Source organism: Anguilla anguilla, chromosome 7, assembly GCF_013347855.1.
Source record: "Anguilla anguilla isolate fAngAng1 chromosome 7, fAngAng1.pri, whole genome shotgun sequence".
Lineage (NCBI taxonomy): Eukaryota > Metazoa > Chordata > Actinopteri > Anguilliformes > Anguillidae > Anguilla > Anguilla anguilla.
In genome coordinates this window covers 26188691-26210991 of record NC_049207.1, presented here as the reverse complement: position 1 = coordinate 26210991, position 22301 = coordinate 26188691, and the positions used below count along the sequence as shown (strand labels likewise).

The following is a 22301-nucleotide window of genomic DNA, read 5'->3' as shown; positions in this document are numbered from 1 at the left end:
CACTCTCTGTGCTTGTAACCCTTTCAAAAAAGATGCAAAAGTACAAACATTCATCCGAAAGCTTTGAACTTAGAGGAATAATGCACATGTGAACAGATGAGCCGGAAGATGTTATTTAAAAGGGACAATTGCACCTCCACTTATTCTTCGCTTTTAAGAATGTAGCAGGCATTCTTATGCCGAGTGACTTGGAAAAAGTGCATGCATTAAGTTCAGACGGAGAGCAGAGGAGTTATCAGTGCCGCAGCTGATATTGGGATTTATTACATGAAACTACAAGAGACAATATATGTAAAAGTAGGTGTATGGGTAAAGAGGGAAATTGAGGATACAGTTCTTTAACCCTTTAAGGTGTAAGATCACAAATATGTAATTAAAATGTTCTTAACTGAACATTTTAATGCTGATGTAACAATCACTAATGGTAATAGAAATAAATGGATTTTAAGAACACTGACTCAGACATTTTTTTTTAAATGTAGTTTTGTTATATGTAGTTGTGGTATATATGCTTATAATTTCAGTTTCTGTTGAGCAAAAATTTGTTTTGTAACCAGAATATGACTTGGAAGTGAATTTGTAGAATAAGGGGCAGAACAGCTAAAATCAATTTTCCACAAAACCGCGGTATTGCTGTAGAACAGTTGTTTGTACCGTGTTTCCTTGACAGTGTCTGTGGATAACTGGGAGTGCAAATGATGAATTAATTGTGTATAAGCTGTGCTCAATTAACTTGCCACAATCCTTTTAACCACTGTTGAAGACAATGCCCTACAACATGCTAAAAATGGCTTAATAGCCAAAACATCTGTGTAATATTTCTCCTGTTGCAAATTTTAGAAGAGCAACCAAAAATTTAAAAAAAGATTTTAAACTTTGCATACCGCATACCATTGGGTATACACACCAACCTACCATTCTTAACTAGAGCGTGATGGTCCATTCTTAACTGTAGGTAGCGAGAGCACAATTGTCTGTCCTTAACTATAGGTGAGGAGAGTGTGATGGTCCAAACCTGGGCCAAACCTGTGGCCGTGATACCTGTCTCTTTGGTGTTTTGGCAGGACACCCGATAAAGTGAAATGGACCTGTCACTCAAAATGATAAAAACAGTTTATACTTTACAATATGCATTTCACATAGTTAGAAAACCACTACTAGTGCGAGAGATGAGGACTGCAATCATATCAGTGCCATTGTAGAAATGTGGTTCTCAAGACTTGCAGAAATAAAAAAAGAAAAGGGTTTTTTTTTGCTTTAAAAAATACATAATGCCCTGGAAAAAAAATGAACTGGACCTGGTATCGCTCAGTGAAAATGTGTTATGTAAGCTGATTATTCCAGGCAGAGACCCGCAAACAAAGATGGGGGTGTTAGTGGTTTTTTGGATGAACAGTTCCCGTGGTAACTTTCTGCATTTCTCTTGCCCAAGCCTCAAACCAGTTCCACTGCCGCTGGTCCTTGCCCAGGGGCAGTGCCGTGGGAGAGAGGGAGAGGGAGAGAGAGAGAGACAGAAAGAGAGAGAGACAGAGAGGGGGAGAGCATGCAAGCTTATATACGGTGATGCGGTAATTTAGAACATATCACCTTGCCAAATTTCAGGGCCTCGGTTTAAAGTCTCGAACCCCTCCTGTCTGGGAGCCGTTGTCCTGCATCCATTTCTCAGCTTCAGTATCCCCAAGCTTTACAAAAATAATAAAAGCGGGGCTCGCTGGTGGGTCTGCGGGCGAGGGAAGAATACGAGCCTTTGTGTGAGGGCTGTTCGCACCCCGCCTGCCCGTGAACTGCCGGGGTCTGGAGAACCTCAGCGCGAGGACAGCGTCCGGGTCGCCTTTGTTCAGCTCAAACGTGAGCTTCACTTTGCATCATCACACCATGAATGCTTTGGCAACATGACGCTCATGCAGTTACATTCCTGAACCCATGCAACCTTAACATTGAAATTATAGAACCCCCCAACCCCCCCGCCCCCCCATCCTAAAGTAAATCATCAACCTGACTGATCCCACAATGAACCTTTTCAAAAACTAACAATATGGTTATGTGTAATATTGCCTGTTTGGCCGATTCATTGTATCATCAGTAGTGGTATATATTGCTTTGTCTTTTCCTTTATTTAATGGCTTCTCTCTAGTGGTTGAGCTATGTGTGAGTATACAACGTTGTCTGAGGCAATCCGAAGATACAGGATACTCCAGTCAGAGTTCAACTGTATGCTATAGCTGTTGCTGCAGAGTATGCTTTATGAAGTTTGAGCTGGCAGCAATGTGGCAGCTCAAACCTGTCTTTCACAAGGGCTCATTAAAACATACAAGGTCGTTTTTAAAAACCTGTTGCCCCAACTTCCTAATGTGACTTATTTTCAACCCCATTTCCTGTAAACCTGCATTTAAGTGAGCAATTGTATTTTTCACCCGATGCTTAGACAGTGCTAAGGACTTCCAGTTTTCGGTCTAGTTTAGTTCCCCAGCGTGTAAAAGTTAACAACGCGTGGAATCATTTTATTGTTCTAACTGAGCAATAAGAGGTTGATGTAGCTCGTGGAATGCACGAGCCGGGGCTAACCCAAAATGACTGCTATAAAACAAATGAAACATAAGAGCACTCAACCTAGAAAATGGAGAATTAACGCGATGAGCAGGTGAAGCTGAAGGACCGTGGCTGTGGCAGAGGCCGTCTTTGCTGTCTTTTGGTTTTCGTCCTGTGCCGTGCATCCCTCAGTCTACAAACACTTCAAACTTTTTCAGTCCTTAAGCCCTTAACAAGTGTAAAATTCCCCAGGCTAACGTGATAGTTCAGAAAAATGTTTGGCTCGATTTTTTCTTTTCTTTTTTTTTTGGTGGAATGTGTTTTCAGATGGTTTCATTCGCACTGCCAAGAAAGACAAATCATAAACTGCAGAAACATTTGAGCTGAATTACATACGATACAGAACCTGACTGCATGTTTTTTTTCTCTCTCTTTGCTATTAAAGGCCTGCCAGGAAAGCGCGGAAGGAGGGGTAGAGATGGCGTGCCTGGTAAGTCTCCTTACACACACTTCCTGTGTGTTTATGCGTTTCCTGTATGTTTACAAGCTTTCACTTCCTGTGTGTTTATGTGTTTCCTGTATGTGTACAAGCATGCACTTCCTGTGTGTTTATGTGTTTCCTGTATGTTTACAAGCTTGCACTTCCTGAGTGTTTATGTGTTTCCTGTATGTTTACAAGCTTGCACTTCCTGTGTGTTTATGTGTTTCCTGTATGTTTACATGCTTGCACTTCCTGTGTGTTTATGCGTTTCCTGTATGTGTACAAGCTTGCACTTCCTGTGTGTTTATGTGTTTCCTGTATGTGTACAAGCTTGCACTTCCTGTGTGTTTATGTGTTTCCTGTATGTTTACATGTTTGCACTTCCTGTGTGTTTATGTGTTTCCTGTATGTTTACATGCTTGCACTTCCTGTGTGTTTATGTGTTTCCTGTATGTTTACAAGCTTGCACTTCTTGTCTTTTTGTTTCCTGTGTGCTAACAAACTCGCATCATCTATTTGTTTTCAAGCGTCCATTTCCTATGCGTTTATATATGTGCGTCTCCAATGTGTTTTTACACATGTCCTTCATGTGTGTCTTACCACTGTGTGCTGCAACACTGCGCTACGCACACTCCAATGCACTGCACTAACACTGCGCGTTCAGGCGGAAAGCTTTTTCAGTGTTTCTTACTTTGAGTATGGAGAGTAACCATGACAATTCCAGCTGTACCTTCTTCTGTTCTGAGGCTGAAATTTATTAAAAATGTCTCTGAGGAAATTGTCAAAAAGACTCTCAGAAGTCACAGTGATTTTATTGAATAATTTATTATGTTTATGTTTAATTCATTATATGTATACATTATGAGACTGCAGTTTCAGCATCTAACCTCACATTACAGACAGGAAAGATCCCAGTACAATGTATGATTGCTCACTTACAACTGTCATAATGTATTTTTTATCAATCATTTTGGGTAGCTGGTAGCCTTGGTAACACAACAAATACTTCAGATACTTCACTTTTGACTAATGAACAACAGCCTATTTACTTGCGTGCAGTAGAGTCTTGTGCATGACTTCGTCTTATGAACACCCTCCAAAAAGTCAATCAAACTTTCGATGGAGAATAATAAATACGTATTCTCTGGTTGACCCTGAATGGATGTGACTGAGGATTAGACTGAAGGCTTCGGGGCGTCAGACTGTGAGTCTCCGGAGCTTTCCGGAAGCCCTGTAAATGACTGCGCTGTGCTGTCGGGGGCCGCGCGGCTAGTTTCCCCAGTAAAGCCGTGGCGGAGCGGAGGCAAGCTGCCCGCTCGCTGACTCCGAAACGTTTGGGCGCGTTGTCCTGTCACGCCCCGTCCTAACTTACCGGACGTCTGGAGGACTCGTGTGTCCTGGCGGGGTTGCCAGACGTGTCCCGCCGGATCCGGCTCATTCTGCGGAATCCACGTGTGCGGTTTCACTGCCTATCGCTGTGCGCTTTGAAAAAAAGATATTGGAGCTAATTGAGGTTAGGAAAACGTATAAATCTCAAGCCTTTACCTACGTAATTGCTAGTAGGAAAAGGCTGATAGGCGTTGGAGCCTTGCGTTGCACACTTGAGTCATTGCTCCTGCCCAGCTGCCAGCCCTGGGAGCAAAGGTATTCCACTCATAAAAACTTTGGAATGACTAAACAAAATAAATCAGATTCACATTTACAGGAAGACAGTCCCATGAGGTTACAGCTCCACCATAGCAGCAATTAAATGGTTGCTGATATTAAAAGAATAAAAATAGTGAAATTGACTTTTTTAACTGAGGCATTTCTGTTAGTAATAATGACAGATTTAATGTGCCCGAAATGAAAGGTAATTCAGAGGCACACCTTGCTTTGAAAGCTCTCTGGTGCAGATTCTCTGCCTTTATGTAGTTTAATTAATTTTGAATGCGCCGTAAGGCACCAAGTGTGTAGCTTAATTTTTAAACAAAACATGTGGAAAAGCATGGTCTGGCTTCAAGCCTGTTCACTCCTTTTTATCTACAGGTTTGAGTATGAGGCTTGAAAGCAATTAAAGAAAGAAGGAATGTGTTAGGCAAGCAGTTTAGTCTTCCATATTAATCGCATGCTGATGGTGCTGTGCTCTGATGGAACAGTTTACACAAGGTTTTAACTTTAACTGTTTCTCTTGCGGAACTCTTTTGAGTACCACATGAAAATGTTTGCCTTTGACCTCCCTGGACACCTCGGCCACCACCATGCCATACTGCGGTCCCACCCCCACCCTGCTCGACCATGCCCCCACCCTGCCCTGCCTTGCCCCCACCTTGCCCCACCCTGCCCTGCCCTGCCCTGCCCTGCCTTGCCCCCACATGGCCCCACCCTGCCCTGCCCTGACCCCACCCTACCCTGCCATGGGCCTGCCCTGCTCTGTATGGCCAGCCCCCCTCACCCCCCCCCCCCCCCCACACCCCCACACACACACACACACACACACACACACTAACTCCTGTTTCCTCTCTACACTTTTCCTGTCAGAGTTTCTCATCGCACCACTTCAGCGGGTTTTATGACACTAAGAGAGACGGAGCAGCTGTTAAATAAATGGCAGCTTATTGCACAGCTCTAACCCTCCCCGCTGAATGCACAGAACTTACTTTTGATTCATAAGCATCATAAATAAATCCCTGCAGCCACAGACATTAAAGAACATGTGGCGTACCTTTGGTCTTTAAAGTCCCTTCAGCAGTGGAGATCATACTGCGATTCAGCCCAGTACATTTGCAGGGCCTTTTTTTCTGTCCAGAGACCATGTGACCAATATGGGAGACAGTCGTTTAGTTTATTGGCCCTTTTATCGAGGGCTTATCTTTCATCTCTGGTCTCGGTGTCTTATAGGCTGATGGTTTGAGGCGGGGGAGCCCAGGCCAGGGGTCTGATTTGTGCTCTTCTGTGGTAAGGGGACCCCCAAAAACCCCAGCGAGACGTGAAGTGCGCCAGCCTGTCGGAACGAGCTGAGCAAGCTTTCATCTGCTCACACGGAGGCCTTCCTCTGAAAGAGAAATCTGGGCAGCGAAAAAAAAAAATAACCTGGAAAAAAATGATTGCTCAAAGCAAGGGTTGTCTGCAAGGGAGATGGTTTTCAGTGAACAGGGTTCTTGAAGGGGGGAGGGGGGGGGGGTGGTTTGGACCGACCCGTTTGGTCAGCTGGGTCCCCGTCTGCCGGCTCCAGGCTCCAGCTGAGCACCACCGTGGCAGGCAGGTTCTCAGTGACTGACCCATGAACAGGGTTCAGAGCCCGGGACTCTGTCTTCCCTTGTTTATTTTTTTATATCGGTTTACCCCATTTAACTTGGAATTCAATTTACGATACAAGTTTACGATACATACGGAAATAATTTTAATTTGGAATGTCTCGCTTCTGTGGTGTTGTACTCAGCTGCTTATTGGAGTTTTTCTTTTTTTTTAGACTTCATAAGATTGATTGAAAGACTCATAAATTAGTGTCTCACTGTAAACGCTTAGCACCTGGTACTCACTGCATATTTCATGTTCTACTAATGTGATGTCTACAATGAATAAATAAGTTATTAAGAAAATAATAAACCGTATCTGTCAGTCACATGAGAGCGCATGCTTTTCCTTCGAAATGCGCGACATGAAGGCGCTGATTCTTTTCGCTCTGCGGCTTGTCCAGGCACACAGTGGGTGCCTGATTGACCAGAGGGGGGCGCTGTTGCATGATGAGGCTCATCCTCACTCTACAATAGTGCCTTAAAGGAATAAGTTCACTTTCTGGAGCTCTCTAAAATATATATTATTTAAGGTTTAGTGTAGTGCAGTGGACTGTGGTTGCACAAGCCGTAGGAAATAGTTCCAACAGGAAATAAGATTAAATAATAATAAATCAAGTAGTATTCGCAAGTACAACCTCCGGCGGCATAGCATTGCTACGCAAGCTGCTTTGGAGTTACTTGAAGCGTTTCTTCTTGCTTTAAATCCAGAACCCTCAAATGTCCTATAAATGTGAAGCTGGCAAGTCCTCAGAAATCTCTGTTAGGATCTAAAACATGCTCCTTCCCACAGGAAAATATCTGGGCCTATCAAAAACATACACCGTAACTGAAATAATAATTTTTTTTTAAACACCAGAAAGTGAACTATCCCTTTAAGAAGACGAGCCATCTAGCTGCCCTGGGCCCAGTACTTTACTTTAACCACGGTCCATTCAGCATGACCGGTTATCGCTGCCAGTGAACTTTTTTTTTTTTAACAAATTAATATCATTATGAGGTACTTGTTTGAATCGATATCGACGCCCTCGGGGACCTCAGTCGATCAAGCTAACCGCTGTGGACTACAGAGATTGCCTGTTGGTCAGGATAAATGAGTATTTTATCATCACTGAAGCTAGACTTCCTGCATTTACCCTACACAGCCCCAAACAGGCGTCATCACTTTAATAACACTCCGGAAAAAAAGCATCCGTTTTTAAAATTAGTTCAAGGTCGCCCTTCCATTTCGTTTGGTGGTAGACAAAGAAAAATGCAATTGCCACTTATGTTGAGCCAAGCGCTGAATGCTGTGATTCTGTTTTGCATTACATCTGAATAATGCAGTTTCCCTTCAATAGGTCCAGCTCCGCTTTCTGACAATCTATCCAAACATTTGCTTTTAACTCTCTAATTAAAGCAGGGGTCAGGCATATGGCCGGATTAATTGAATGCCCTGTGGTGCTGTAGATATGCATTCCTCTCTCTGTATATGTTACTCGTTCCCTGTATGTATTTTACATCTCATCTCTAACTGGCTTAGGGTTTCCCTGTGAGTCTACATAGAGAATACTTTGAAGAAACATCCTGCAATATTCCATTCGATATCCCATTACACTGACCAGTCAGGTACCAGCAGCTGCAGCAGGGGTGGCCTGTGCTGGTGCTGGAGAGCCACAGAGTCTCCTGGTTTCTGTTTTCACCTTAAAATCAGCAACCGGTGTCGACCCAAGAAATCAGGTGAGGTCACTTAAATGTGTCACCATGTGCTTTAACCCTTTAAGGTGTAAGGTCACAAATATGGCCACAGTGTTTTTAACTGAGCATTCTAGTGCTGATGTCACAATCACTGCTGGTAATTGAAAGCAATGGAATTCTAGATCACTGACCTATAATTTTGAAACATTCCAAAAAATTATGAAGGGGTTAATCGATCAGTTAAGTGTGGGACGATATCAATAACCAGCACACCCTGCAGCTCTCCTGGATCACAAGTGGTCACCCCTGGAATAGCGGCTTTGCATATCAATTTCAAGTTAAGTTCATTAGTAATGACTTTGAATATGATTGCCTTGTAAAAACAAATAAACAGATGGTAAAGGGAGATTAAAGTTGTTTTCAGAGGAAACAGATCAAGTTCTGAGAGTGAGAGAGAGAGAGAGAGAGAGCCCCTTGTCACAGCTGCTCGTGTAATGTGCAACTGCATACCTGTCTGCCATCTCTGAAGGAGATATTGCCGTGTATGTAACGTGGCCAATCACGTTAGTGCATAGTAAAATGTCCAGTGTTCAACTGTAATAGAGTTTATATGAGTCCACTCTGCCCATAATGGACTTATGTAAACTGTAAGAGTTGAGACACTGAGCATTTTACTGTGTGTGCCAGCGTGAGTCGCTATGACGATGCCACTGTGTCAATAATAGGATGATGATAGCAGTCACCAGCCAATCATGTAGCCAGAGGCATCATTTAGAGAAGTGGAATCTGAAATCAGAACTCCAGCTGTCCTTTGATTCCTGTGCAGATTCACACATAAAAAACTGGTTCGTCAATGATTTTAAATTTCTGAAAAGTTTTTTTTCTTTCCATCATTTTGTGGAAAAAACATGGCACCAAACTAAGTCACACACAGAGAAAGGAGCATTGCACTTTAGGGGTCCTTCAGCGTATTCTTTCTATTACCAGTAATTGCCATTGTCTTACTGATCAACATTTGTCACAAGAAGAGTGCATTGCAATGCATTAGTGAGGCACCAGTGCTTTGTGAAGCCAAACTTTTGTGTTGAAAGACTGATGTGCCCAAGAAGCATCTTTGTGTTTCCGTTCCATCTGAAATGCTGGGAAGGCCTCAGCTCTCTTCTCTCTTTAAGGGCTGATATTAATAGCTCCTACACTTCTGATACTATAGGCAGGAGTTCCGCGATCGATATTCGCTTTTGTGCCGCTGTCTGAACACTAGCCAAACGCATTCCCCTTCATTTCCTCGACCGTCGTGTGCTACTAGAGCGGGAAGAAATTTACGACAGCGTTCTAGAATGCTACCCACTCCCCAACTACCACACACACAGGCGCACACACACACACAGGCACGCACACACACAGGCGCGCACACACACACAGGCACGCACACACACACAGGCGCACACACACACAGGCACGCACACACACACACAGGCACGCACACACACTTACACACACTCACAGGCACGCACAAACACATAGGCACGCACACACACACACAGGCGCGCTCACACACAGGTGCACACACACACACACAATGGCGCGCACACACACACACACACACACACACCAGTTTCCTCATCTTCTCTGAAGGGTTGATTATTATGAACGTGCGGTTTTCACCGGGCGAGGGAAAGAAGTACAAAATAAGTAGTCTCGCTCAAGGAGCCATAAAACATTGGCACTGAAGTTCAGCCTTGAAGCTGCAAAAGCAGGTCTCCAGAGTGCAGCTGCTGGGCCCATTTGCATTTTACCTTCAGTCGGAAGCGAGCGGAGAGGGTCGTAAAAAAGCACCACTGCTTTTAGGTGGAGCAGCTGCTCTCCCCTAATAGGACCCGAAGACCCAGAGTGATCCAGAAAAGCCTTTGATAAGGTCCTGTGTCCCAGAGCTCAGCCATATAGATCCCTCTGAGCATGGGGTAATTGCAAAGTTTGCAAGCAGCACCTTATACTTAAAAATGTGTGTGTGTGTGTGTGTGTGTTTGAGTGTGCGTGTCTGACGAACATGTGTTTGCAGGTACTTATGAGTGTGTGTGCAGACATGTACTATGTATGTGTGTGTATACAGTATGTTTTTAACAACCGGGCAGGATTTGTAGTGTAGAAACAGGAGAAGCTTCCGGAATGAATGTAATGCACCCCGAAGCACCCCCACCCAACTCCCCTGCCCCCCACCCATCCCCACCAGGCCCCCTCATTGTTGCCAAACAGCACAGTAAGAGGATGAGGGATGAGGATGTTGAATTTTCGCCAAGGTTAAATAAAGCATTGGATTTGCAGCTCGGCAGAAACGAAACGCCACTACGGTGGGGGGGGGGGGTGTTGAAATGGTACATTCCGGAAGCGGCGGAATTCTCTTCATTTATGGTGACCCCTACGGCATCAATGAAAGTGTATATATATATATATATATATATATATATATATATATATATGTATATATATATATATAGGTTGCTACTGCTGGAGGATGTCAACTGGAACTGTCATAAATCTTCATTCCACAGTCTGTGTGTTAGACGCTCGCAGACATCACAGGCCTATGCGTGTGTCAGCTGCCTCATATTGCTAATGTAATGAGTAATGAGATTTTTTCTTTTTGTTTCTCTTTCAGGACCTCCTGTAAGTATCCCCTTCTGCCATCTCAGTCTGAACTGAACTAAACTGAACTGACTGTATGCATGAACGTCCGGAAGGTAATAAAAATAAAATAAAAAATGTATCAGATTTGTTTAAAGGAGACTGCTTTGAGTTGCTGAGCTGTAAAGCCTGGTCTATGTTTGCTGAGAGAAAAATCTCAACAAAAGGAAGCTATATATCAACTGAATTGGGGGGGAAAACTTGTGATATTTTCTTTATGTTGCCAGAATCTTTGCACCACTCTCTCTAGCTCTCTCTCTCTCTCTATTTATCTATGGCTGTAGAAAGAGTAAGTATGATTATGACTGAAGTTTCCTTTCATTTCTCTGTATAATTTGCCAGTGCAAATCCAACTCTGACCCCTAAGTGCTGCCTGTGGTTTAGCTAAACGTTTAGTCGCACCTGGGTAGCCTGAAAACGCAATTAAAATAATATATTTATCCTCATCTCCGCCTTAATGGAGTGGTTCTTCGCTCCCTCCCTCATTAAAGGAACGTGGCGTTCAAAAGCCTCGTTGCCATGACGCATGCACTGCGAGGCCCTGTGGCAAGAAACGTGCCTTGCTTCGGTAAGCCCGGGCTGATCTGAGATCAGTTCGGAAAAGGCCAAGCCCGTATATGTATATTGGGGCTTCAACTGGCCAGGAGGGCCACGGTGGTCCCTGGGTTTGAGGTGTTCGGTCTCTTTGTGTGCACTCTGTTAAAATAATTTATGGGGTTTGAGGAGGGGGGGTGATTAAGTGAGTACGATAGCACCCCCTCGGTAAGCGAAAAAAAGTGGTAAGCGAATCTGTTTTGCCCCTCCAGTGTTCCAGCTCCCTTCCCCCTGGGTTTGGCGGTAAGTGAACGCAGGTGCTGTGTCAACCCCCAACCTCCTCAGTACCACCTCCCCCCCCCCCATCTTGCCCCCAACAGGCCCGCATCGCAGGCCGAAATACAGAAGGCGGTCACGTGTTCACAGGCTGCGAGCATTCGCTAACTACTGGCAACAGAGCCGTTAAATCGCTCTCTGTGCGGATAAACGCTTTCCTTCCTGAAGTCTTTGAAGGTGTCGTGAAGTGAGCATGCCCGGCTTGTGGCTGGGGGGTTTATGGGTAGTGGGAGCTGGGGTCTGGTTACAACTCTGAACAGTCGCTGGATTTTGGGGACAAAGCGGCAAGTCTGCTTCAAGTAGAATCTTGTAAAAAATTATTTATTGCCTGTCCCATGCTTGGTAGCAAAGCTTGACTTTAAAAAAAAAACCTCCAAAAACAAGCGTTGGGCAACGGTTATGAGGAGAAACTCCTCTGTAACTGGACAAATAATAAGAAATCTTGGGAGGAACTATCATCTTACTCTGGTCAACGCAGGGCGTGGAATTATGGTGACTGATGGACAAATCAGATTTGTTCAGATGTGTCTAAAAGTAAACCAGTGCAGGTTGTATAGCTGTGTTAAGCCACACAGTCCTGCGGAGGTTGCAGAGGTCAGCAGGCTGAGCAGCTGGCTCAGGGCTCAATGCAGGTGCCCCATCTTGGTGACCATGTTTACCCATCGCGTTTCAACAGATCTAGGGCAGGCAGACTGTTTTGACATAAATTTTATAACTTCATAAAGTTTTTTTTTTAAATCGCTATTGACTTTGCATCTCGGGTCAGTGCATTACGTCTTGTTTGTGTCTCAGGTCAGTGTGTTTGTGTCTCAGGTCAGTGTGTTATGTGCCTCAGGTCGGTGTGTTATGTGCCTCAGGTCAGTGTGTTTGTGTGTCAGGTCAGTGTGTTTGTGTCTCAGGTCAGTGTGTTTGTGTCTCAGGTCAGTGTGTTTGTGTCTCCGGTCGGTGTGTTTGTGTCTCAGGTCGGTGTGTTTGTGTCTCCGGTCAGTGTGTTTGTGTCTCAGGTCGGTGTGTTTGTGTCTCAGGTCAGTACGTTGTCTCTCGGGTTAGTAAGTCGTGTTTTGGGTTGGTACATTGTGTTTTGGGTCAATGAGTTGTGTCTAGGCATAGTGTGGTATGTGTCTCGGTGCAGTACATTATGCCCTAGTACAGAGAGAACTGAGCATGAATCACCAAAGTTGATCAAAAAGAAAAACTTTTTTTTGCTTATTTTTGTTTTTTGTTTTTTTGGATAAAAGCAGTCCGGAATAAATTATTAATGCCGTGGCAGTTTACCTTTAAAAATAGCAATAAAGTGATTTAATCTCTATAGCTATAGCCCTCTGTGGTGTCTGCCCTAGAGGGTTCCAGGAAGCCGCCTGTGCTCATATTAGATGCGTCTGTACAGTACATTGGAAAATAATGGAATAATTTGTGCAGAGTGTCTCTGTAGCACGCCGGCGCTAATTATTCTGATGCATTCCTGGTTATTGACATTCATTTAACGTGTCGTCGGCTCATTAAGGAGAATTGAAAAGCGGCCGTCGGCTTGCCGTGGTGAAACATCAAGCCGGGCTGTTTGTAGATGATGTGGATCAGGGTTTAATTACTAGAGAACGGAAATGAGTTTTATTTATTTATTTATTTATTTATTTATTTATTGTCTGTGTTCTTGCCTTTTCTGTTTTTTGTCCTATGTAACCTGTCCAATGTGACGATGATTGACAGCTAACTGTCGTTGATTGTGAAGTGGTGAAGACTGTTCAGAGTGGGAGTTGTGAATATGAACCTTTAGATATCTTAACAGTGGAAGTAACTGGAGCGACTGCAGCTGAATGAGTAGCAAAAAGGCTTTTTGGAGTGTTGTTAACTGAAAGCTATTGCTAACGAAGCTGTTTGACTGTAAAAAAGTAAACAAGCTTAGGAGTACCTGAAAAACGAACAGGCTGTTCGAAGTGCTGCTGACTGTGAAAGATTAACAGAGATTGTAAGAAGTGCTGATAACTGTGAGATAGTAACAGAAAGATTATTAGGAGTGATGTTAACCGTGAAAGAGTGATAAAGAGATTATGAGTGCTGCTAACTGTGAAAGACTGAGAGATTGTTAGTAGTGTTGTTAACTGTGAAAAACTGGCAGGAGGTGGAGGTGGTTAGGAAGATGTTTGATTGAAAAGCGACGAAGTTCGGGTTCCGGAGATTTGGTTCTGACCTGGGGTGAACGCATTAATAGGACCTGGCCAATGATTTGCTGCTGCCTGGTGCTTGGGCGGAGTCTAAAGTGGGTTTGTAAAAGTGAACAGAGATTGTGTGCAAAGGACAAAGCTGAGAGGGAGAGGGGGGTGCAGGGTTCTCTGAGTGAACACTCCATTTGTAATGCAGAACAAGATTGGAGAGAAATAAGAACAGTCGGAACCAGAGAAAGGTTGCGAAACACAACAGCTTATTGTAACCATCTTGTCACAATGTTGTGCATTTAATGTATTTTTTCTACTACCCTTTCTTCTCCTTTGAAAAGCCATGTAGCAACTTTATAAATCAAGATAGTTACATTATTTTTGTTGAACAAGCTGCCAGGAATTGACAATTGGCAAACAGGAAAATGCAAATATGTCTTTAATGTAAACGTAAATATGCCTTATTAGTTTCTTTAAAAACGAACTAGTCTAGCCTGAGCCAGCCTGTGAGCACAAGGACTTCATTTTGGCTCAAGCAATGTATATATTAATGCAGAATATTCATCCTTCCTGTGCTGCTCCCCTGTGATAGCCACGGCGCACTGGTGATATTTAATATTTCAGAGGATGAAGTGCGACCAGGCTGGAGACTGGAAACATTTGACGCCTTTATAAAAATGCAACATTTGGGAGCATTGCACTGAGGCGAAACCATAAATTTGTTTTTTTCTGGTATTTTAATATCTCCTTGAGTGACGCGGCAGACTCTTGTTTTTGTTACTGGGTTTTTAAAGTGCAGGGAAAGGTGATCCGTCCGGGCGTATGAATTATGCAGCCGCGCAGACGGGATTAGAGACACGCGTGTGGCACGTGTGACCCGCCCCCCCCCGCCCTCATCCATAATGCAGGGCCGTTAATAAGTCATGCCGCGGCTGGACTTTGATCGCCCGCGCCTCCGCCGCCTCCTCCATGGTCTCTTCCAGGATGGCGGCTTCGCCCCGCGCCCTTCCTCCCCGCTGCCGCTGCACTTCCCATGGCGTCCCCCCGCCTCACATCCGCGTCTCGCGGCACATCCGCAAGCATGTGTGTGTGTGTGTGTATGCACGTGTGTGTGCGTGTGTGTGTCTGTGTGGGTTTGTATACGCATATACATGTGTGCTTGTGCATGTGAGTGTGTGTGTACGCACATGTGTGTACAACTCAGGGTCGTTGTTGTGTGTGGCCTCTGCAATAGTGATGCCTCATGAAACATACTGTAGAATGGGTGGAGCTACAGCTCACTATAGCAACCCACTGTAGCTTCATCTATTGTGGGGTTAATGAAATATAAGAAATATAAGTTTCCCAGCATCACCTAACACACTAGGGTGGCAATGGTGCATACTGGTGCATAACTAGGCTTGTAACTCCAAGGTGATAAGTCCTATTCCTTAGTCTGGCACGTAACCTGAATTGCATCAGTAAGTACCCAGCTGTATAAATGGATTGCATGTAAAGACTGTGAGCTGTGTAAGTCACTTGGGATAAGAGCGTCGGCTAAATGCCTAAGTGTAAATGTAAATAATGGAGGGCTGTTGAATTCTCCTTGTGGGGGGGGAATCGAAATAAGAATTGGCAACCATGAGGACTGCCATGCCCTGGAACAGAGGCTTGAAATGGATGACTGGTGAATGGCTAAGGCACTGATTTTGGGCTGCATACGAGGCAGCAGGTGGTTAGACAGGGCGGGATGGAGGGTTGAACAGTCGCGTCAAACTCAGAGGGGTTTTCCGAATGAGATTGCTTGAGACTCAGCAAGGGTCAGAGTCTAACCTCCGTCCCAAACTGCGGCCCATCAATAAGAAATTACACAATCTCATGCCCGCCATAACCGCCAGTCTTTTCTGAAAGCCTGGAGCCTGCTAGAATATTTATGCAGCACAGAAACACGGGAATTACACAAAGTTTGAGGGACAAAGTCGGACAACTTCCTTAAAGGGAAAATGGCCCTCACCTTCGCCAGGATCATGAGTCTTTCATTTACTGTGATGACAGGGTCAAGATATTGAGACTGAGACAGTTCAGCACTTTTCTGCATGCTGAATGGGAAGTAATTTTAGGCCTAGAGATGAAGTTTTGTGACTGAAATGAAGTGGCTTTGGGCTGAGAGATCAAGGATGACTGAGCATCACAGAGCTGTGTGTGTGCTCATGCGTGCATGTGTGCATGCGTGCGTGTGTGTGTGTAGTTTGCGAGTGTGTGTGTGTGCTGAACAGGGCAGGGGCATTTGTGGAGTGACTTCGTGCTCCGTACTGGCTTCGGACTCTCCCAGATTTACCGCACTCTGATTGGCCAGAGCCGATTATATGAAACGCCTGCCGTCACAACTTCTCAGATGACAGGAAACAAAAAAAGCACCATCTAAAACAGCAGAAGCCATTAAAAATGTGTGGTGCCTTTGACCTCTCGCAGTACTTTATTAAGCCAGAACCCTGAACTAGGATGGGTAAATCCGCCAAATCATAGGTCAGGTTCACCCGAGAAACAACAGTTTTTCTCTGGCACGCACAAAAAAAGAAATTTATTCATAGCTGTTTTTGCTTGTGTTGACAACCTGTTCTTTTCTATCAAATGTCTAGATGCTCTTTCAGCTTGCATTAAAGCAGCATAAACACTTAAGATTTATGGCATGCCTCCGTTTTTGTTTTGTTTATATTTGTTTACTTATCTCTAATGAAAAACAAATGTCTTCATCTCGGGTTGGTGCAAGCAGTAAGGACTTGCAGTATGACAGGAGATGGCAGTTGCTTTATAGCAGTTTTCCAGATAGGAGGTCTTGGTAGGTTTTGTAATCTGGCTTTACTGCAATTAGTGAGTGGTTAGCAGTGCTGGTGCAACACTGGTTTAGGTTGACTGTTACAGAGTTAGCTTCACAATCAAAGGAGCTGAGCTCTTGGGTTTGAAGTGCCTTAAATGGCAAAGTATGGAGACTTGAATTTGTGTGCATACAAAATGTTAAAGCTCTTTTCTGGACATTAATTACCAGTGGAAACTGGCCTGATTCTGCCTGCATGCATGGATCGGTGCTTTTCTTTATATCTTTAATGCATCTGGACAGAATATTGCATGCAGGGTCTTTGCTGGATGTGTGTCCCATCAAGTGTGTTCTTGTTGACTGACTGGACCCCATACTTCACTTCTACATCCTGCACTAGCCGATGCTGTCAGAGCATCATATCCTAAACCTGGGTGGGTTTTCATCCATCTGTGCATTCAGCCAAAGCTGCCATCGTGAATTAGCACAAGTCAACGGCAAAGGGGGCCGTGTTTTGTCATGAGAACGTGTTGCTTTTTTCATGACTTAAATTGAGGTTACACTACATTACAGGCTTTTAACAGACCTAGGCCTTTTTTTACATAGTATCCATTTATACAGCTGGATATGTTCTGAAGCAATTCAGGTTAAGTACCTTGCTCTGGGGTACAACGGCAGTGTCTTACCTGGGATTTGAACCTGCAACCTTTGGGTTACACCTTTGGGTTTTGTCTTATGACAATGCATAATAAGAGTCTCTTCAGACCTGTGGAGTACATTAATCACACATGTCCAAAATGAGCTTGCAAAGACAACTCAATCCTGCTCTGAAGAAACACAGCTTTTCTACTTGAGTGCAAGAGAAAATTGCTGTGTCTCCATGAATTATTTATCAGCAGGAGAAATGTTAAATCCGGTGTGACTAAAGGAGGAAGAGAAAAGAGAGGAGTACCCACAGACAAGTTTCATCTCTCCAGTTTATACTCATTGCCCCCCACATAGGTTCCCCCCCTTACCCTTGGGCAGATCAGGCAAATTTAAGTTCAAGTTTAGCTTTTTATCATTTTTAGATGCAATTTGGTCTAAAAAAAAAAGTTGTACGTAAAAACTTGCATCTAGGAATAGCATCCATTCCTCAAGTTTTTATTCTTACAAACATTTCTGTGTTTCATGAACAGTCCCGTCCCACAGATTTGAGCCACCATACTGTATCTGGGTTGTTCTAATACCCAGCATGCTTGCTGGTGCGTTCCATTCCATTCAAAATGGATGTATAAGACCTTCTCAGACAGCACTGGAGACCTAATGAATGAAAATGAAAACAGGAATTGTGTAAGTTGCTCAGGACGAGAGAATCTGCTAAATGTCTATAATGTAGAGTAATGCATTGTATGATCATGGAGGTGGCACAGTGGTGTAGTGGGTAGCACTGTTGTGAATCCCAGCCAGGACCTTTCTGTGTGGGGTTTGCATGTCCGTGTGGGTTTCCTCCAGGTACTCTGGTTTCCTTCCACAGTCCAAAGATATGGAGGTTAGGTTAATTGGAGAGTCTAAATTGTCCACGGGGTGTGAGTGAATGGTTTGTGTTCCTTGCAATGGACTGGTGACCGGTCCAGGGTGTATTCCTGCTTCTCACGTAATGCATGCTAGGATAGCACCCCCAATGACCCAGGCCAGGAATAAGCACACTAGGTAATGGATGGATGTATGATCATTATGAATAGTGAATACTACAAATAGTAGGCTGAGACAAAGTGCTGTTTTGTAAGTGCTGTAGAAAATTACATTACAGGCATTTAGCAGACACTCTTATCCAGAGCGACTTACACAACTTTTACATTGCATTTATACAGCTGGATATATGCTGAAGCAATGCAGGTTAAGTATCTTTCTCCAGGGTACAACGGCAGTGTCCTACCTGGGAATCCAATCTGTGACCTTCAGATTACAAGACTAGCTCCTTACATTATACTACACTGCCGCCCAATAAAATGGGTACCGAACAGGTGGGTCTCCTCAGTCTAGTATTGCTTGTGGACTGTGCCAGTGGCAACTGTGTCTGACAGCCCCACTGGGCAACACCATCAATCAAATTCAATCAAATTTTATTTATATAGCGTATTTTACAACAGTTGTCACAATACGCTTTACAGACAGCCCTAGCCTAAACCCCCACAGGAGCAAGCCTAAGGCAACAGTGGCAAGGAAAAACTCCCTGTGGCAGATGGGGAGAAACCTTGGAAGGAACCAGGCTCAAGGGGGAAACCCATCCTCCTCTGGTCGGCTCAGGGTGCCGACTGGTGACCAGCATGTCAGCCAGTTTATGCAGAAGATATGATAAGTGATGTGGCTCAGATGATGGGTGGGGCCAGGTGGCGGTGATGGGGAACAGCAGGTGGCGGCAGATGTGGGCAGGGTGGAGGCAATGACGAAGGAGGGGCACCATAAAGGTATATAATTGGCGGTAGCATCGCCCAGGGGGGAAGGGGTCGAATCTGTCATCTCCCAACAGTGACCCCCACTGGGTCAGAGGGGCAACTGCAGTTTGCTTTTCTCAAGCTACACGTGAAGCGTCTTCCTCTGACCCACGTCTGCACAACCTAAATGCTGCGTGCCTGCCTGTGGCAAAGAAACAGGAAAAAAGTATTTTTAAAAGTGAGGCTCCCTCCACTGGTTGGGTCTGGAATTGGTCTGACAACGCCAATGGTTGGATTTCGAGACAACACACTTTGGCTTTACTGTCTGTGGCCAGAGCTTACTGCTGCAGCAATCGGCGCACCAGCTGGGGACCAGCGGGGGGCGGTGGGGGCACCGCAGGGGACCTTCCAAAGACTCCCCTTTAAGGGGCCTGTTTTACAGCGCCCACCCCCCTGTTTTATTACCTGCTCCTAAGTTACCACCGGCCTTCCATGTTGTAATTATTTAACAAGGTGCACAGGTTTGAACACCCCAAAAATGGTGCCCTGCCTGGGCCTCAGCGCCCCGCCCTTCCCTTTGAATTGAGGGGTGCTCTGTCGCTGGAGCGTGCCGGGCGTGTTGTCAGGGGGGGTAAGGGGGCTCTCTCAGAGGGGTGAACCCACCGGTGTTACGGGGCCCTGTATGAGGGGGGTCACCAAGGGCAGGGAGGTGATTTATGTGGGCTGAAGCCTGGCTCACAAACCCCCCCTCTGCCCCAGCCCCCCTAGTTCAGCTTCCACACCTGTGCGTATCTCATGTTCACTCTTTCTCACTGTCTCTTCCATCACACACTTTCCCTGTCTCTCCCCTCCCTTGCTCTGTCTCTCTTGTTCCATCTCTCTTCCTTCCCTCTCTCTCACTCTCTCCATCCCCTCTCTCTCGTCTCTCTCTGTCTCTGTATCTCTTCCTCCCTTCCCCCTTTTTCTTCCCTCTCCCTTTCTCTCTTTCTCCCCATTTCTTCCCCTTCTTTCTCTCTCTCTCCCTCCCTCCCTCCCTACATGCACACATTCCTCCGCTGCATTGATTTTTATATGCAGTAATAATAGCAGGTTTTCCGCTCTAGCTTGTTGATTGCAGGGCTCAGTCGGGGAGTCTCTGCTGTCGGTGCTAATGTGAATGAAAGAAGCAAACTGAAAATCAAGGACGAAGTAATAAAAAAAACCTTTAACCAAAAATATTTAGGATTCAGGGCAACTATCATTGTATTTTTTCTTTTTTTTTTGGTCTTGCAAAGGACAGAGACAAGCCAACAGAGCTTTTTGTCATAATAGGAGCTTCAGATGTGGGTGTGCATGTGGAACCTTCATGACTGCAGTTCCGCACGCATCAGTGGTTGCCAGGCAGGGAGAAGAAGAAGAAATCCCCCTTCCACCATTGCTACTTTCCTCAAAATGAAAATCACTGCAAACACCTGTGTGTATTTTTATGCCTCTGCGACGGCACAGCCGTGGCCGGAGGCATTATGTTTTTGGGTTGTCCGTGTCACTGTGACCTCACAAAACACGTTTTTGCCTTGGTTGGCGGAGGCGTACAACCGCGAGGCGGTATTTCTAATTTAAAAGTAATTTATTGAATTTCGCTCATGTTACTAGGTGACTCTGTCTTTGTCATATTTGTGAGTTTTGTGGTAATTGGCCTGTGCGCAGATTTTTGTGGTTTGTCATGTCCAGTGTTCCATGTTGTATTTCTCCCCATTTCTGATTGATTCCCTGCTGAGGCCACATGGGAGGTGGGCTGTCCATGCATCAGACTGCATTCCTCCTGATACACTGAGCAAATATGACATTAGAATAGGAAGCTTCCAGACAGTATTCAAATTGGAATGTATTTATGTGGCACATTTTCCAAAGCATCTGTCACAGTATGCTTCACAGCAGAAACTGACATAAAAATCCCCACAGAAGCAAGCCTGGGGCAACAGTGGTGCGGAAACACTACCTTGGTGGATAAATTGCAAGAAACCTTAGAGGAGCCAGATGCAGTAGGGGCATCCCATCCTCTTCTGGTCACCTCAGGGGGTGGGATTACTGGGACCAATGTGGTCAGCTGGAAAATCTTTCAAAGTACTGGTGCTGGGAGAGGACTTGCGTACATCATAAGCGTTTGGGTATGCCACGACAGTCAGCAGGAGGGAATGTGGTGTAATACTGGCAAATGCTGGAGACACAAAGAGTCAGAAAATCAGTATTTATTGGAATGTCCGGAAAAACTCACACCCCTGCGATGGTCAGTGACCTTCAATGAGTCAAGCTGTTTAGGCTTCTGTGTAGGGTTCAAGGTATGGGAAATGAACGCTGTTGATTGACTGTTCACATTCCTTATCCACCTCAGTGGATCTGACTGACTGACTGACTGACTGACTGACTGACTGACTGACTGAATGACTGACTGACTGACTGGTGAACCTCACATTTCACTACATGCCGCCCCTGACCTTTTGGGGGCCCTAAGCAAAATGGGGGCAGGGATTGGGCAATAGTTGTGATTGCAGACTGGGGCGGAGTTGCTTGAATGAAAAAAACACACATCCAGTGACATGCATCCCCCCCAACGTGATGTGAGCCCGCTAAAAGCCGCCTCCCTTTCAGGAAGCTGTAAATTCTGACTGTGGAATTCACAGTTTGCAACTGGATGCTGGAAAGTTTCAAAGTTGTTTTGAATTGTTTTCTTCTTCTTTTTTTGTCCACTGAGACCGCAAACCAACAGCGAGTCCCCAAACTGTGTAGCTGATGCTGTGGGATTTTCAGATCAAAAGCCAAACCCAGCATTAATTCATAAATCATACCAGTGCATAGCACATACAGGCTAAGCAATAATTCACTCATGTCATAATTCAAGTCATACACAGCTCTGCTTTTGAAGTCTTTTGTGTTCCAGTCGGGTCTTTAAAGGGTACCTGATGTGATTTAATGTGTAACGGACAGAAATTGTGCGGCGAAACATCATGTCATTTGATTCCGTTTGAGGAATGTTTTTTTTTTAAATACGTGGCCCTCTAGTGGTCAAATTTAGAGTGAAATGTTTTAGTTCTGGACAGTACACTGTGCATTATCACAACTCATGATATGACTCGTATGCGTTGTGCTTTTTGAACTTTTTTAATCAGAGATAATGCTTCAAATATCCCACGTAGAATGATTCTTCAGATGGTGATCTCACTCGAAGCGAATGAAGAATGCATGCAATGCACAACCATTGTTTCAAGTCAAACCTATTGCTGCCCAATCTTCCATAAATGATTTCACTTTGTCAATAGAATTTTGAGAATACATTCAGTCTGATTCGTTTTTCAGGGACAGGTCACGTAGACGTTCTTTCGGTGTTCTCTGACCCGGGGGAAACCGGCGAGCGGAGTTTGGTGGAATGGCGGCCGGCAGGTTTCT

At 44.8% G+C, this 22301-nt stretch overlaps 1 protein-coding gene across 7 annotated transcripts in view; it reads left to right on the top strand.

The window, feature by feature from the left end:
- The window catches only part of LOC118231892 (collagen alpha-1(XXV) chain), a 196528-nt gene that overhangs the window by 100621 nt on the left and 73606 nt on the right, over positions 1-22301 (top strand). For all 7 annotated transcript variants that reach the window (XM_035426243.1, XM_035426244.1, XM_035426241.1 and 4 more), the window contains exons 3-4: positions 2975-3019; positions 10619-10626. In XM_035426243.1, coding sequence (XP_035282134.1) covers positions 2975-3019; positions 10619-10626 — 53 coding nt within the window. The remainder of the gene's footprint in view (positions 1-2974; positions 3020-10618; positions 10627-22301) is intronic.